Raw genomic sequence first — 14,118 nt, 5'->3', positions numbered from 1 at the left:
CCTGTATATTGTATATATAAAAAGATAGTGTATATATATAATGTATATATTTGCATGTTTTATGTATGATCCACAAATTTACTTAACTTAAAATTGTAGAATCTTTATAAATTATTATTATTGGATGTGTTATATACGCGTGTTTTGGGACACCCTGTATACGAGCACAAATTTGTGTTCAATTTCGATTATTCAACTACGTTATTCGATAACTATTTCTTACTTCTTTCGAACGAAATATTATACAACAATAAGAACTTTTATTTTTTAGAAAGAAAAAATATTTGTTCAATGTGGCGCTCCATAATAAACAGTTTATTAACATTCCGAGTTACAAAATTATAAACTTAAATTCATTAAAAAACATTTACCGTAGAAAGCATATTTACAACATTAAAATACGTAATAATGTTTAGTATAAGATATAGCTTAGTTTCAATTTCAATAAATAATTTACGAAATACACTTATTTGGGAGTAACTTTTAGCTCTCCGATAACTTCAAAGCGTAGTCATATTAAAGATTTCTGCCAAAAAAAGAAAAAAAGACGAATACTAACTTAATGAACACAATGAAATAGGATACAAAAGTATTACTATAATAATCAATTAGTAGAACAATTTTAACATAAATAATACTATTTGTAAGCAGAATTTGCATGCACAACTATAGTGAGTTATGCAATAAAGAAATATTATATACAATAAAATGTATTCAATATAGTCTTGAAAACTATTCAATATTTTTGTCTTTATAATAGACTTCCATTGTATACAATTGAGTAAGAGTTGGACATTCCATCTTAGAAAAACTATTTACTTTTTGTTACAGGAAGATTGTCCTATGAATTTTTGTTACTGCTCGCTATCGTTAACTTATATATAAACTATTCTAAATTTGCGATTTGAAAATATGGAATTAATCTTGTTACAACTAGATTAGACAATTGAATCGACTGGATAAGAAAATATAAATTCTGATCTTTGCAGTAAATTCCTTTTCTGAATGCAAAAATTGATTTATTTTAACCATTCGTGCGAATAGTTTGTGCCTTCTTATAAGATGACACTTTATAAATTTGTTACAATGATCAACTTATGATATCATTCAAATACTTTTCCTACTTATGTACAGTACAATCGTATTGAAAGATTAGAACATATATAGATCTTTTTTTTTTAAATTATCTAACATTTTTGACATTCTATATTGTCTTATATTAGTGTTAGTATCTGTTTCTCTTACTTTATAAAATCTGTAGTACTTTACATAAAGGCATTGCATGGATATGTATCAATTTAAAAATTATATGCCGTTTTAATTCCAGTTACTCAATAATTTAGCTATCCTATAAATATTTCAATTAATTAATAACTTCCTTAATGTTGTTTCCAACCTTACATCTAAGGAGTTAATGCAAATTTTTATTGTAGCCCTACCCTCAACAACGTGAAAGTAACTAATCGTGTATACTGTACAAATAAAAAATATGTAAATTATGTAATATTTATAATATATTATAAACTACATAAATTTATTCGCTAATTTGGAGGGATATTTTAGTATGGCTTGCTATCATTAAAAGTACAACTTTGCTTTCAAGATATCTAATTGTTCATTAGTTTGTATAATATCAGGAAATTACTGAAACATTTAATTTTCTCTTAACAATAAATATTACATAAGCTATCAAAAATTCAATATTACTTATTAATGTTTTTACAGATTTTGTAAATTACGAATACTTAACTTTTTATTTTTTGCAGATCATTTGCATTTTTTTTACTAAAGTTATTTAAAAAATATCTTGTGTGCTATTTGAGGTAAAAAGAATGTCGTTGATGCAAGAATAATATTTTTAAATGATTTTACAAAAATATTTTATTAAATAATGAGCAAATACTAGGAGTTGATGCTCTTTAAGGGGAAAGTTCATGAAATTGTTCGTACCTATATAACTATTGAGTACAACTTTAAATGTAACGTAATTTATGAAAGACGAAGTTTTTACTAAATGCCAATTATGAGTTTTGTGTGCCCATAAGAGTAGGTTATACATACAAGATTCTCACAATCATGTCACATGTATCGATGAATCTGTCTTGCAATATTGAATTATTAATCATTTACAACACTTAACAAACAGAATAAAGATTAAATATAATTATGTTGAAATAGCAGTCTTATTTATATTAATAAGATCATTTCTGTACTACAACATTCTTGACAAATCATAAATTTGACGATACCGTTAACAATTATTTTTGCAACTTTCTTAAATGTTTCAAGTATTAAGAGCAATTTATAATTAGGTAACATAATAAAAATTTATAGATATGTATTTCTATGTACAAGTTTGTCACACAAAAAGTTATAAGACATAAACACATTTTAAAAGGAATTTTAGCTACTTCTTCGAATTCCGAGTAAAAACATTTTCACAAAGATAAATGCAGCAAAAGATCATATTTTCGGTTCAAATCATTAAACGCATAAAAAAATATGAAAAAGAAAAAAACAAAACAAAATAAGAAAAAGCTTAAATGAAAATCCTACAGAATTTACGACATTGTACTTAATCACTGGAAAACTTATGAAATTACTACATTTAAATATATTTATATTTTTTATACACATTTGACTTGTCAAACCTATGTTAAGATACAAAAACGAATTTGAAAATCATGATTATAATAGTTCTTATAATGCCACTATGTACAGTTTAATTTTACTTATTTCATTTGCATGATTCATATAGTATATTGTGCTGCTGTTTGATTTGACTTTGTAAAAGTTATCACGACCAATGTTAATCTTCTCTAATATTCAAGTATCATCATTAATATATATTATGTTCTTTTGGTTGTTATTTACAAAGATCTAGAAATGAATGGTATATGAATAGTATTAATTACTAACAGCATACCGCCAAGTACAAAATGATATAATGTGATGAAATTATAAAGCAATAATTCAATTAATATGTTGTACATTAAAAGTTCAAGTGCCTTTACTCATATTATTCATGACTCAATTCTCTTGATAATGAGATTACAGATTCAATTCAATAATAATTTAGTTCGTTATTATACTTATGCACATGTGTCTTCAATACATCAGAACAAGATATAAATAAATAAATAGAAGAAATCTTTATTGTCACAAAATATTATATTAAGCGCATCATGATAATATATCAAGAAGTATATTTACTTCCTGAAGTATTGCTCACAACATGGTTTTTAACAGATTATGTGTAATAACACTATTATAGAATTTATGCAATTTAAAAATAATTAATTTCATAAAAACATGTGCATATAAATAAAAAAGATGACTCCTTATTAAAGGAGAGTCAACAGTATATAAAACAGAAATGATTGTACAGTATATTTAGTTTAAGTTTAGATAAAAATTTGAAGTTATTTAAGCTACAAAGAAATTATTTACACCGGTAATACACTTTTCGTGACTCGATTTAAAATTTATATGACCAGTTATGCATTTGACAAATTCGAGTGCATCAACAAAATACTTTGTGATTCGATTGTTATTACGTTTCTCATTGACGTGTTCGAGATAGAAGACGAACAGCGATATCAATTGCCGATTATTTCTTTTTATGAAGCCTACAATCAAAAACGTTATATATATTTTCAAATATTAATATTATTTTTAAGTAAGTTAAATTTTCAATGAGAAATTGGACGACGTCCTCAATGTAATACGAATTTGTCAATTTTCAACAATATAATACCAAATATTAAGTTCAATCATTGTTTTCCTTCAATGTTAAAAATTAATTTAATCTACTAAATTTTTGTGTGGTTATTGACACGCGAAACTCAAAAAATTCCATTCATTTTCATTAGCAACATCAAACAGCGAGTGAACTTTATATCGAATGCTTTCGTTCATCGTAATATCTAATAATATCTTGAGATCCCAATTTTAAAAAAAAAACGATAAACATAGTAAAAAGTTTAAATCCTCTGTCAAAATTTTTTGTCTGAAGTACATATTTTTTATGTAAACAATTGTTTGCACCTTTAATAACTTAAGAAATAATGAGCGTGTGTCCTTAAACTAGATATACTGCACATCATTGTAAAAAATAGTTTTATACAATTTGAATGAATTTAAACGCTAGATTCTTGTAGAGAATGCAAGTAATGTGAACGCATGAGAGAAACTTTCGAAGAGTTCATAGAAACGTATCATCTTTATGTTCAGAATCGAAAAAAATTATTAGTTGACATATTCATTCAAAGAATTACAAGAATACGCGTTATTTCTTAATGTTGTCACTGTATGTACATTCACTCGATATTTTAATATGATCATAACTGCTGAATTTTCTTGATACCAGACATACTAATTCCGTCAGTTGTCAATAAACTGGAACTATCCAATCTTCTATTGTTTTCTAAATTCACATTTTTTTCAAACTTATCTGTTCTTAACGTATTATTTAAACTATGGTCGAAGTTTTTGAGATCATTTTGGATACTTTTTATGGTGTCAGTATTATTTTCATACCGTCGTAATAAATTGTTTTCGTTCTCATACCTACGATGTATCGAATCAGAATCTAAACATTTCCTAAATGTTTCATCGTATCGTCGATCCTCTATTCGTCTAGAAAATCCACTGTCATAGCAATGATCTGTTTCTATATAATGTTGATTTAAATTATCCACTTCGTAAGCACACTTTGTTAACTGACTTTCAAATCCAGCTCTAGCTGCCAAGTGAAGATAATTGTCATCACCAATTGGAGCTTGCCTAAAATAATAACAATTATATTCTTATAATTATACACAGTGATCCTAGGAACTAGAATAAGTTGTAGCTATTTTTTTTAAATAAAAACATAAGTTTAATAGAGATGATATCTTCTTTACAAACACAACAATATGTCTACATTAAACTTTGTATGTATATTTCTATCATCCTGCATAGAGAACTACATCAAAACGTGAAAATCAAATTAATAAATAGCTTACGAGATATTTTCAAATAAAGCATGCATAAATTTGCATTTAAAAAACAGAAGCTATGTGGTATATACAAGTTTTTACTCTTCGTATTTAAAAAAATATGGTCAGAGATATCTAAGCCTGCTTAAATTATGCAATAATTTCCTTAATTAATTGTTTTATCTTCATTTAAAAAACAGTATAGCCTGAATCTGTTCCCATAATCACCTTGTATAGCGATCACAGAATTTGTTTTTAAAAGATTCTATCGCTAGAATTATGTTATTAAGATAAACAAAAAAATTGAATTATAGCATAAAGAATAAATACGTTTCATTAAACTTACTTGCTTCCATATTTAGTATCGCGTGCCAATCTCCTAAAATAGGCTCTATGTTCATGTTGTAAAGCATACGCAGCTTCTCTCAATGCAGTTAATGTTTTAAAACAAGAGGGCACATCTTCTATTGGAGATCCACCACCCGGTATAACACACATGTCACTAGCTCCATAAACAGCTTGACATTCACATGCACTCATTAACGTTTCAAGTCTCGGCATGTTTGTAAATATTAAAGAATGTATCCGTTGCAAATCTCTATCTGGATCTAGAACCATACGTAATCCAGCTTCTACACCCGGTGACACCTCACTACACCCTGGAGCTATTTCAGCCACTGCTTTGCAACTATAATCAATATTTATTAACGATTGAAATATACTTTGTATTTAAGCGATGTTAAATAACATACCAAAGCCAGTGACCATTGATATATGCACTTGGATGGTATTTTTCTAAACGATTGTTGTTCGTTCGACAAATTTTTGTTAAGATATCAATCCATTCTTTTTCTTCTACGCAATTGCCAGCTTGAACATATAATACTCTTTGCGACTGAATTATTTGAAACATATTTTTCATTTTAAAAGAATTTTCTTGAAGCCTTTCAACAGCTAAAATTTCTTCAAGTGGTATTTTACATAAAGGTTCTTTACCTAAGAAATAATTTATCAAATATAAACTTTTTTAAAAATTCATTAGATATTTCTTAAAATCAATACATTGTTTTTGTAGTATGTATACCTTTCGTTTTAGAATATGTCAGGTCTTGTGTGGTAAGTCTGAAGTATCTCTGTTTGAAATTTTTACGACCAAAACGCTTTCTTCCTTGTGCTCTTTTAATCATTATTCTGTAATTAAATAACAACAATTTTTAATTTATTCCCTATATGGAAAATGTATTAATATAACTACCGCAACATTAAGTATCACTACAAACCTCTTATCACAATCAGCAGTATGCAAGAAGAGAAAATATATTCTATTAAAAATACTTTCTATTAATAGAAGTTGTATATGTATATGAATATTATAGAATTTATTGTAGAAATTTATTTTATCAAAATGAATAGTTAATAAATATAGTGTACTATTCAAAATAGTATTTATAATATGGAAATTAATAGGAGATATGAACACCTAAAATTAAAATATGTTAATGCAATTGATACACATACCCCTCTTTTAATACAACTGGTTGGTCTTGCTGTGTATTCGGTCGTTGATTTGTAATACCGCTATTACTACTTGTCGATATTAATTCCAAAAATTGTTTAACTGCTTGTATGTGCTTTTCCGTATAAAATTCTCTACAAAAAATAATCTATGAATAATACATGAAATCTGTTTGTTTACGAAGTAACTTCTGAAATAATTTTTATCTCTGTATACCTATACACACATTCCATGTATTCTTCTTTACAAACGCTACCTGCTCCACCTCTACAACTTACTAAATTACCTAAACTCTGAATTGTTTTAGAAATTAATGTTAACGTCCTATTAGTCTGAGAATCCTAGAACAAAAATGATAATACAGTTATCATAAAATTTAATGGATACCGTTGCTATAGTTTTGTAATAATCAAGATCATCTTACAATTTGCTCGGTTGTAATATCAAATAATCTTGGACCCAATATTGCAGGAGCAAAAAATCGTAGAAAAATGAATCCGCTAATAACTGAATATCTTACTTCCTTATTTTTTGGAAAATGCGTTGTTGCAAGTTCTCTCAAGCACCAAAACATTTCACACATTAAAGGCGGACACCGCACACCTGATGTTGTAATAGCAGTAAATACTCTTTCAACATATTCCTGTTACAATACACAACAAAGTAAATATTAAAGTTAATTTAAAACGTAAAATCACAAAGAAATTTTATTTTTAATTCTTAAATACCTTTAGATTTGCTAAATTAGTTTGAATTGTATTTGCATCCTTTACTCTTGTTGGATCTATTTCACATGGCTTTTTTTCCAGGAAGACTTGTTCCATAGCTGGTCTTAGTGTACTGTGCAAATAATGAAGGCCTGCTAATCTCATACCTTCATCCATCATTTTACTTACTAACGTGTTACCACGAAATATTGTTGTTGGATCACTTTAACAAAAATTATATTTTATACTATATAATACCATATCATAATATAATATTATAATATTATGCGATACAAAATATATGTTATGTACTGGATGATATTAGCATTTATTTACTTACGTTAATTTTGAAATTTCATGACTAGCTAAAGCTTGCATTACAGAAACCAATTGTCCATGATGTACTAACACTCTAACCAATGGTTGCGCAGCGTCCATTTTATATGCTACAATTTCTCCCAAAATATAAACAGCAGAAGATGTTATTGGTTGAATATTAACACTTTGTAACAATAAATTTCTAAGTCTATCATACATTGTTGATGGAAAAACATGATCTGCTGTATAATGTATCTTTAATCGTAGAGATCCCAAACCTGGTAAAGCACCAGATGGTGTAGAACTGCTTGAAATTTTACTTAAGCGATGTTTTGCTGCTCTGGGCTGTAGAAAGTACCTATCGATAAAGAAACTCATACACTAATCAAATAACATTCTACTTTATTCAATTTTATATTTTCTAAATCTAGTATATAATAACCGTAATAATTATACCATGCAGTCGTTGTACTAGTAGGTTGCTTCTGTAGGCCTCTCAGTGTAACTCTAACTTCACCAAGAAAAGCTGGTTGTTCTCCCATACCAGGAGATGCATGCCATAAACCTACAACTACTTCACCTACTTCTCCACTTTCAATAGGGTAATGAGAATCATCCTTCTCTTTTAATTCTGTTATTTCTGGCTATGGATAAAGTTTACGAAAAAACCACGATTATTATCGAAAATGTATGCATAGGATATAATTAAACTATAATGCAATATACATACAAATGTTATATAAAAGAAATTAGTAATATAAATAATTTGTTTGCATTTACCTCAAAAATAAATGTTTCGTTAAAGTATGGAGAGACTGTTTTTTTTTTAATTTTTGTGCGTTTTGATATTTGTTTACCATTGCTATAGATGACTGTAACAGTAGCAAATGGATCACAGCCACCATTTTTAATAGTTAATTCGTTACATTCTATGATTCTATAAAAAACAATTATGATTATGAAAACATAATTTACATCATTATAAACTTAATATAACACTTTAAATATACATATACATACATATATACACAAATAGTACACAGTAGTACTATCCTATAAATAAGTAATATGTTTTGAACCCTTACGGTATAGATAATACTACTGGGAATATATAATAGAATATTTATGTAGCGTAAACAAATACAGTAAAGTTTGATGGATAAATTGTCTACAATAAGATATTCCCAACATTAAATAAAGTAACACCATATGTGCACTATATATTTACAATGAATTTTGGCCAAATTCTCAAATGATAATATAGTACCTTTATTATACAGTATTACATATTGTTTTAAGATTTGATAGACTAAAAACTGTACAGTTTTGTACTGATCTAAATCATGGATAATTAAAACTGACGATACGGAAATTGTAGCGACTCTACTGTGCAATGAGTGCATGCATATACAGAGTGTCCCACGGAATACTTTTCACGATTTTTCAAGTACTTGCGATAAACTGTCAAGAATATTTTAAACAAATGTTGATCAGTTTTTAATTGGCAATAAAAAAAGTTCGAACAACACTTTTTTTAGTATTGTCAAGATCACCTTCATTTTTTAAAAATAGGACTTTGTATTTTTGACTTAACAATATTATAGTTCGTGTCAAGATGAATTCAACGACCTAGTGTATCATGACCTTGGAAGGAATTTGAAGGCGAAGAAATGAAAATTTCATAATGGTGTAATTAACCATCACAATTATCATTTCTGGTCTAAAGACAAGCCTCACTAATTCAGAGAACATAATTTTCAACAGAAAATTGTAGTGTATATTTGATGTGGACTAGTACACGGTGATCTACTTGGACCTTATTCTTATGAACATAATTTAACACTTAAAAGATATTTAAATTTTCTTCCCATGCAACTTCAAACATTGATGCAACAGCTTCCAGATGACATTCAGCAGTGCATTTCTTTTCAGCAAGATGTTGACCATCTTATAATGCTCGAATCGTTCGTAATTACCTAAAATTAAAGATTGGAGAACATTGGTTGGGTACTTGTGGCCCTATTACTTGGCCACCACAATCCCCTGATTTGTCACAACTTGATTTTTTTTATGGGGTCATTTACAGTAGATAGTCCAATACAAAAGAAGAAACTTTCAAAGCAGTGAATCTGTGAACATGCGAAGAACAATGGTACAACAGTATTGCAAAAGCAACCAATGCAAATTTACTACTTAGAACGGAATTGTGTCGTCAACAACATGGATTTCATTTCAAACATTTGATGTGACTTTTTCTCGAAAAAATCATTTGCATTCATTTAGTCAAGGTTCCTGAATTAAATGTAATTTTGAGTCTTAATAATAAACACAAGTTATCACCTATTCAAGCAAATTATCACATTTTGTTGAAATTTTTATTTCTTTGCCTTCAAGATCATCCCAAAGCCTTAGTACACTAGGTCGTTGAATTCTTCTTGATACAGACTATAATACTGTTAAGTCAAAAATACAAGGTGCCATTTAAAAAAATTAAGGTTACTTTGATAATACTAAAGAAAAATTTGTTTTCAAACTTTTTTTATTTCAATGCATAGCCAATCGAAAACTGATCAACATTTGTTTAAAATATCTTTTTGTCAGATGAATTCAAGTACTTGAAAAATCATGAAAAGTTTTACAAGGGACACCCTGTATATCCCAAGTAAGAATAAAACATATCCGCAATAATTATTTTCTTCGGATATCAGTTTTTAATGATACTGAATCGATAAGTCTTACAAAATTATTTACCTCACTGTAAGTTTAGATTGTGCATGTCCAATTTGAGGTTGGAGAGCAAGTTCCAAATGCGCTTTGCCTTGAACTTCAGAATCAGCATCGACTGGTCTCAAAGGGAACCAATGTTCCTTATTATGATATGTTGCTAAATCCTCCCTCTTTATTGCTACTTTGCCCAAAATTTTATCTTGCTTTAAATGTCTATCTCGATCATAAACATAAATGCCAAGATGACGAAATTTCCTAGGTACTTCAAATTGGAATTCTTCTCCAAAAAATGGACTACACATATAAAATAAACATTCTTCATAAAGATTTCTTAACAGAGAATAGTTTGAAAAGATATTAGATTTTATAAAGAAAATATAAATGGAACTCACTTGAGAGTTCTTTCCATTGTTGTTGTCCTAAATATTTCTTCTTGATCCAGGGACAATGCACAGTACACATCCCTTGCACCTGGAGATCCATGACTTCTACTTTGTAGATTTTTTACTTCACCTGAATATGATTAGAGAACATTTCTAGTAATTTTAATAATAAGAAATATACGCACCGAATTTGTACTTTAATGTAATTACGAAATATTTTCTATTAAAAAAATGTAACAGTATTTTATTTGCTTACGCAAGACAAAAGTAGTAGTTTTTATTGCTAATATAGAAGCTTGTTAAAGATGATTAATATGACATAAACTATCGGATGTTAATATTAGCAAACTATAAAGTTTTTATAATTAAACAGTAATAATAATCAAGTTTAGTTAAAATTACAGAAAACCCATCAAAAAGTCAATTATCATCTTATATTCTTAATCGAAATGAGTAATCAATGTAAATCCGTAACAATTTTTATGGAAAAAGATTGTAGTCATGGTAGAATTCACATAAGACATAATAAAACATTATTAATTATTGTTCATGTTTCGTTTTGCTAAAATAAGAAATACAGTGGGTGTAGAAAGTATTCGTACACCGATCAATTTCTAAAAAAACTATGTGAAATTGTAATTTATTAACTTATTTTTTATAAACAATGAAATTCTACATATTCTCGGAAGTCTCTAGAATAGATTTATGTAAGTTACGAAATTAACCAAAAAAAAAAAACAACAATTAATCTATAGAACTGTTGAAGCAATAAGTATTCGCACAATTGTTTAATTTTTAAAACTCCATTAAAAAAAAAAAACGAAATTTACATTCATTTATAAGAATATAATACTTTCTCAGCGGGATTTCTTTTTGATTTTATAATTATTGCAACTCTTTTAAGCATTGAATTAACTAAATTATTAGTAGACTGCAGATCTTTATGCATTTATAGGAAATTTGAATGTGCAAGAACCTACAAAATGCACACAATATGCAAGAATATAAAAATGATTGAAAGTAAAGTTCATGTTATAATATTTGCAGAATAAAATATATTCTTATTTAGAATCAATTTTTGTAGACACATTCGCGAAGATTTTTATTTTGCAAAAAGATCAGCAGTCTAATTATTAGTTATTCGAAGTGGGATCTTTTTCCATTCCTCTATTAAACCCTTTTTAAAAGTGCTTTCCTGGAAATTTGATGTTTTCTAATTCGAAGGAGAAAATAAACTGATGTGTTTATGTTATGAATTCACTGTAAATGGTTCATCATAAGAATCGTATAAATACTTATTGTTTCTATACTTTTACCCACTTTTCGCATTTTTTTGTTAATTTCAGAAATTATTAGGGGACCAGAAAGCAATGTAGTTTCTTTTACATTGAATTCTAACAAGTAAATTCATAATAAGTTTTTATTTTTAATCAATTGTGTTCACACTCTTTACCAGCAACCTTTTGCTATCCAGTGTGTAAATTTTCAAACTCAGATCGATAAAAATCAATTGGTACACAATGACCTGATAAATGATAAACAAATATCGATATTTGCAGAAACGACATTACTTTCTGGTCCCCCTAATATATTAACTAGTACATCTTGTTTGGACTATATCTATCTTGGAGACTTCTGAGAATATGTAAAATATCATTGATTATAAGAAGAAGAAATTAAGAAACTATAATTTCACACAAAAGTTTTTTTGAGAAATTGATCGGTGTACAAATACATTCTACACCCACACTGTAAACTCTTGACGTGACTTAATTGAAATGAGTAATCAATGTAAATCCGTAATAATTTTTATGGAAGAAATTGTAGTCATGGTAGAATTCACATAAGACATAATAAAACATTATTAATGATTGTTCACGTTTCGTTTTGCTAAAATAAGAAATATTTTCTGTACACCAGAAACAATATTTCCCTTTTTAATATTTCCTATATCTCTGTCATAAGGTTAAATAAAACCACACCGTAGATAAAACCATTCATGAGATATTCAAGATCAGAGTAATAGGACGAAAAAAAGTTACACCTGTTAACAGTAATAAATCCGGTTAATGCTGTTTACATTCGAGCAGTAGTAAGATAGTAACGATCACGTTAACGAACGTGTTTAAATATTATTTATTGCTAACTACCAAAAAGCAAGTATTCGCGTAGGGACAACGGTGCGTGGGAGTCGAAAATGTACGCGTACGCGTTTACGATCACTAAAATTCAGAAGGAATATCACCACACTGTGACTGCACAACAGATTCTTTTAGCCACACAAAAGAAACCATTAAATGAACCGTAAACTGATGCGAGAAAAAGATCGGCGATGCTTTTCGTTTAGATAGTAAATGTTGAATAGTCGTAGGAGTCAAATTAGGTGACATCCCGAACGAACAGTAGCACGCGTGCACGAATATATATCCGACTTTCCTTAAAACGAGCAAATTCTCGGGGTTTCGACACACCGTACAACACGGTCAACTTTCACATTGTCGTTAAACGATATTTCGAACGTGTTTGCGTACCGATTTTGATCTTTAATCTTTCTTCAACGCGAACTAGGCGCGTCTCCTCGGCCATGTTACCTCCATGACACTACTGAGTGACTACATGAACAGAATGCAGGCGGTTCGTTCATTCTCTGAATGGATTCTAAGCAGGGCAGTACTTTCACATTTTCGCGCCCCGTTCTTTACGAAATTATTTTCTTTTTTTTTTTAATTTATTCATTTAATATCGCATCAGCTTTTTAGCCATTAGCGACCACATTGCAATACATTGTTATATATTGTGTCATATTACTAGACTGTGGATCTTTATGCATTTATAGGAAATTTGAATGTGCAAGAAATTACAAAATGCAAGCAATATGCAAGAATATAAAAAAGATTGAAAGTAAAGTTCATGTTATAATATTTGCAGAATAAAATTAATTTCTATTTAAGTTCATTTTTTGCGGACACGTTAGCGAAGATTTTATTTTGCATAAAGATCCGCTGTCTACTTATTACATTGTGTTTCATATATGTACATCACTTGGTTTTCTTCTGTCTGACACTTTTAAACTACCTACGACTAATTACATACTAAATATCTTTAATTATTTTGATTTTCTCAAGATAAGTTATTATTCCTTTTACATGTTTTCTTTCATTTAAACATTGTTTAATATTTACAGGAAGTTTTACTTGGGTTCTAATGTTTTCAACAATTGGACATTCCAGTAAAATACGTTTAATGGATAATTCTGAATTGCAATTTTCTTTGCGAAATTATTTATCGAAAACTCCCCGAAACTAATTTTTAATTCATTTATAAGACTCGTCATTTTTTATTTATGTCTATAGGATGAAAACTAGGATCTAGATCTAATAGTACGGGATACATACTTTAATTTTTACTTGTATAACGTGATCAATACTTTTTCACTACTTTTTCAATACTTTTTCATAACAAGAAGAATAGAATAAAGTAAATAATTG

The 14,118-nt window shown here is 28.3% G+C and overlaps 1 protein-coding gene across 5 annotated transcripts in view; it reads right to left on the bottom strand.

Annotated features, from left to right (window-relative positions):
• Positions 1-294: 294 nt before the first annotated feature.
• The window catches only part of LOC128897154 (GTPase-activating protein), a 29,351-nt gene continuing 15,527 nt past the window's right edge, over positions 295-14,118 (bottom strand). The window contains exons 1-16 of one of the 5 annotated variants that reach the window (XM_054160874.1): positions 13,162-13,510; positions 10,640-10,760; positions 10,272-10,541; positions 8,301-8,457; positions 7,977-8,164; positions 7,543-7,878; positions 7,224-7,425; positions 6,920-7,138; positions 6,712-6,836; positions 6,498-6,629; positions 6,260-6,301; positions 6,064-6,170; positions 5,732-5,975; positions 5,326-5,667; positions 4,570-4,785; positions 295-526 (exon numbers count right to left, since the gene is read on the bottom strand). In XM_054160874.1, the coding sequence (XP_054016849.1) occupies positions 517-526; positions 4,570-4,785; positions 5,326-5,667; positions 5,732-5,975; positions 6,064-6,170; positions 6,260-6,301; positions 6,498-6,629; positions 6,712-6,836; positions 6,920-7,138; positions 7,224-7,425; positions 7,543-7,878; positions 7,977-8,164; positions 8,301-8,457; positions 10,272-10,541; positions 10,640-10,760; positions 13,162-13,216 (2,766 nt within the window). In that variant the 5' untranslated portion in view covers positions 13,217-13,510 and the 3' untranslated portion in view covers positions 295-516. Of the gene's footprint in view, positions 4,786-5,325; positions 5,668-5,731; positions 5,976-6,063; positions 6,171-6,259; positions 6,302-6,497; positions 6,630-6,711; positions 6,837-6,919; positions 7,139-7,223; positions 7,426-7,542; positions 7,879-7,976; positions 8,165-8,300; positions 8,458-10,271; positions 10,542-10,639; positions 10,761-12,674; positions 13,136-13,161; positions 13,511-14,118 lie in introns of those variants that run through there. The other 4 variants (XM_054160870.1, XM_054160873.1, XM_054160872.1 and 1 more) reach the window with 4 other exon arrangements.

Source organism: Hylaeus anthracinus, unplaced genomic scaffold (assembly GCF_026225885.1).
Source record: "Hylaeus anthracinus isolate JK02 unplaced genomic scaffold, UHH_iyHylAnth1.0_haploid 11980, whole genome shotgun sequence".
In the NCBI taxonomy this organism is placed as follows: domain Eukaryota; kingdom Metazoa; phylum Arthropoda; class Insecta; order Hymenoptera; family Colletidae; genus Hylaeus; species Hylaeus anthracinus.
This window is presented reverse-complemented; position numbering and strand designations above follow the sequence as displayed.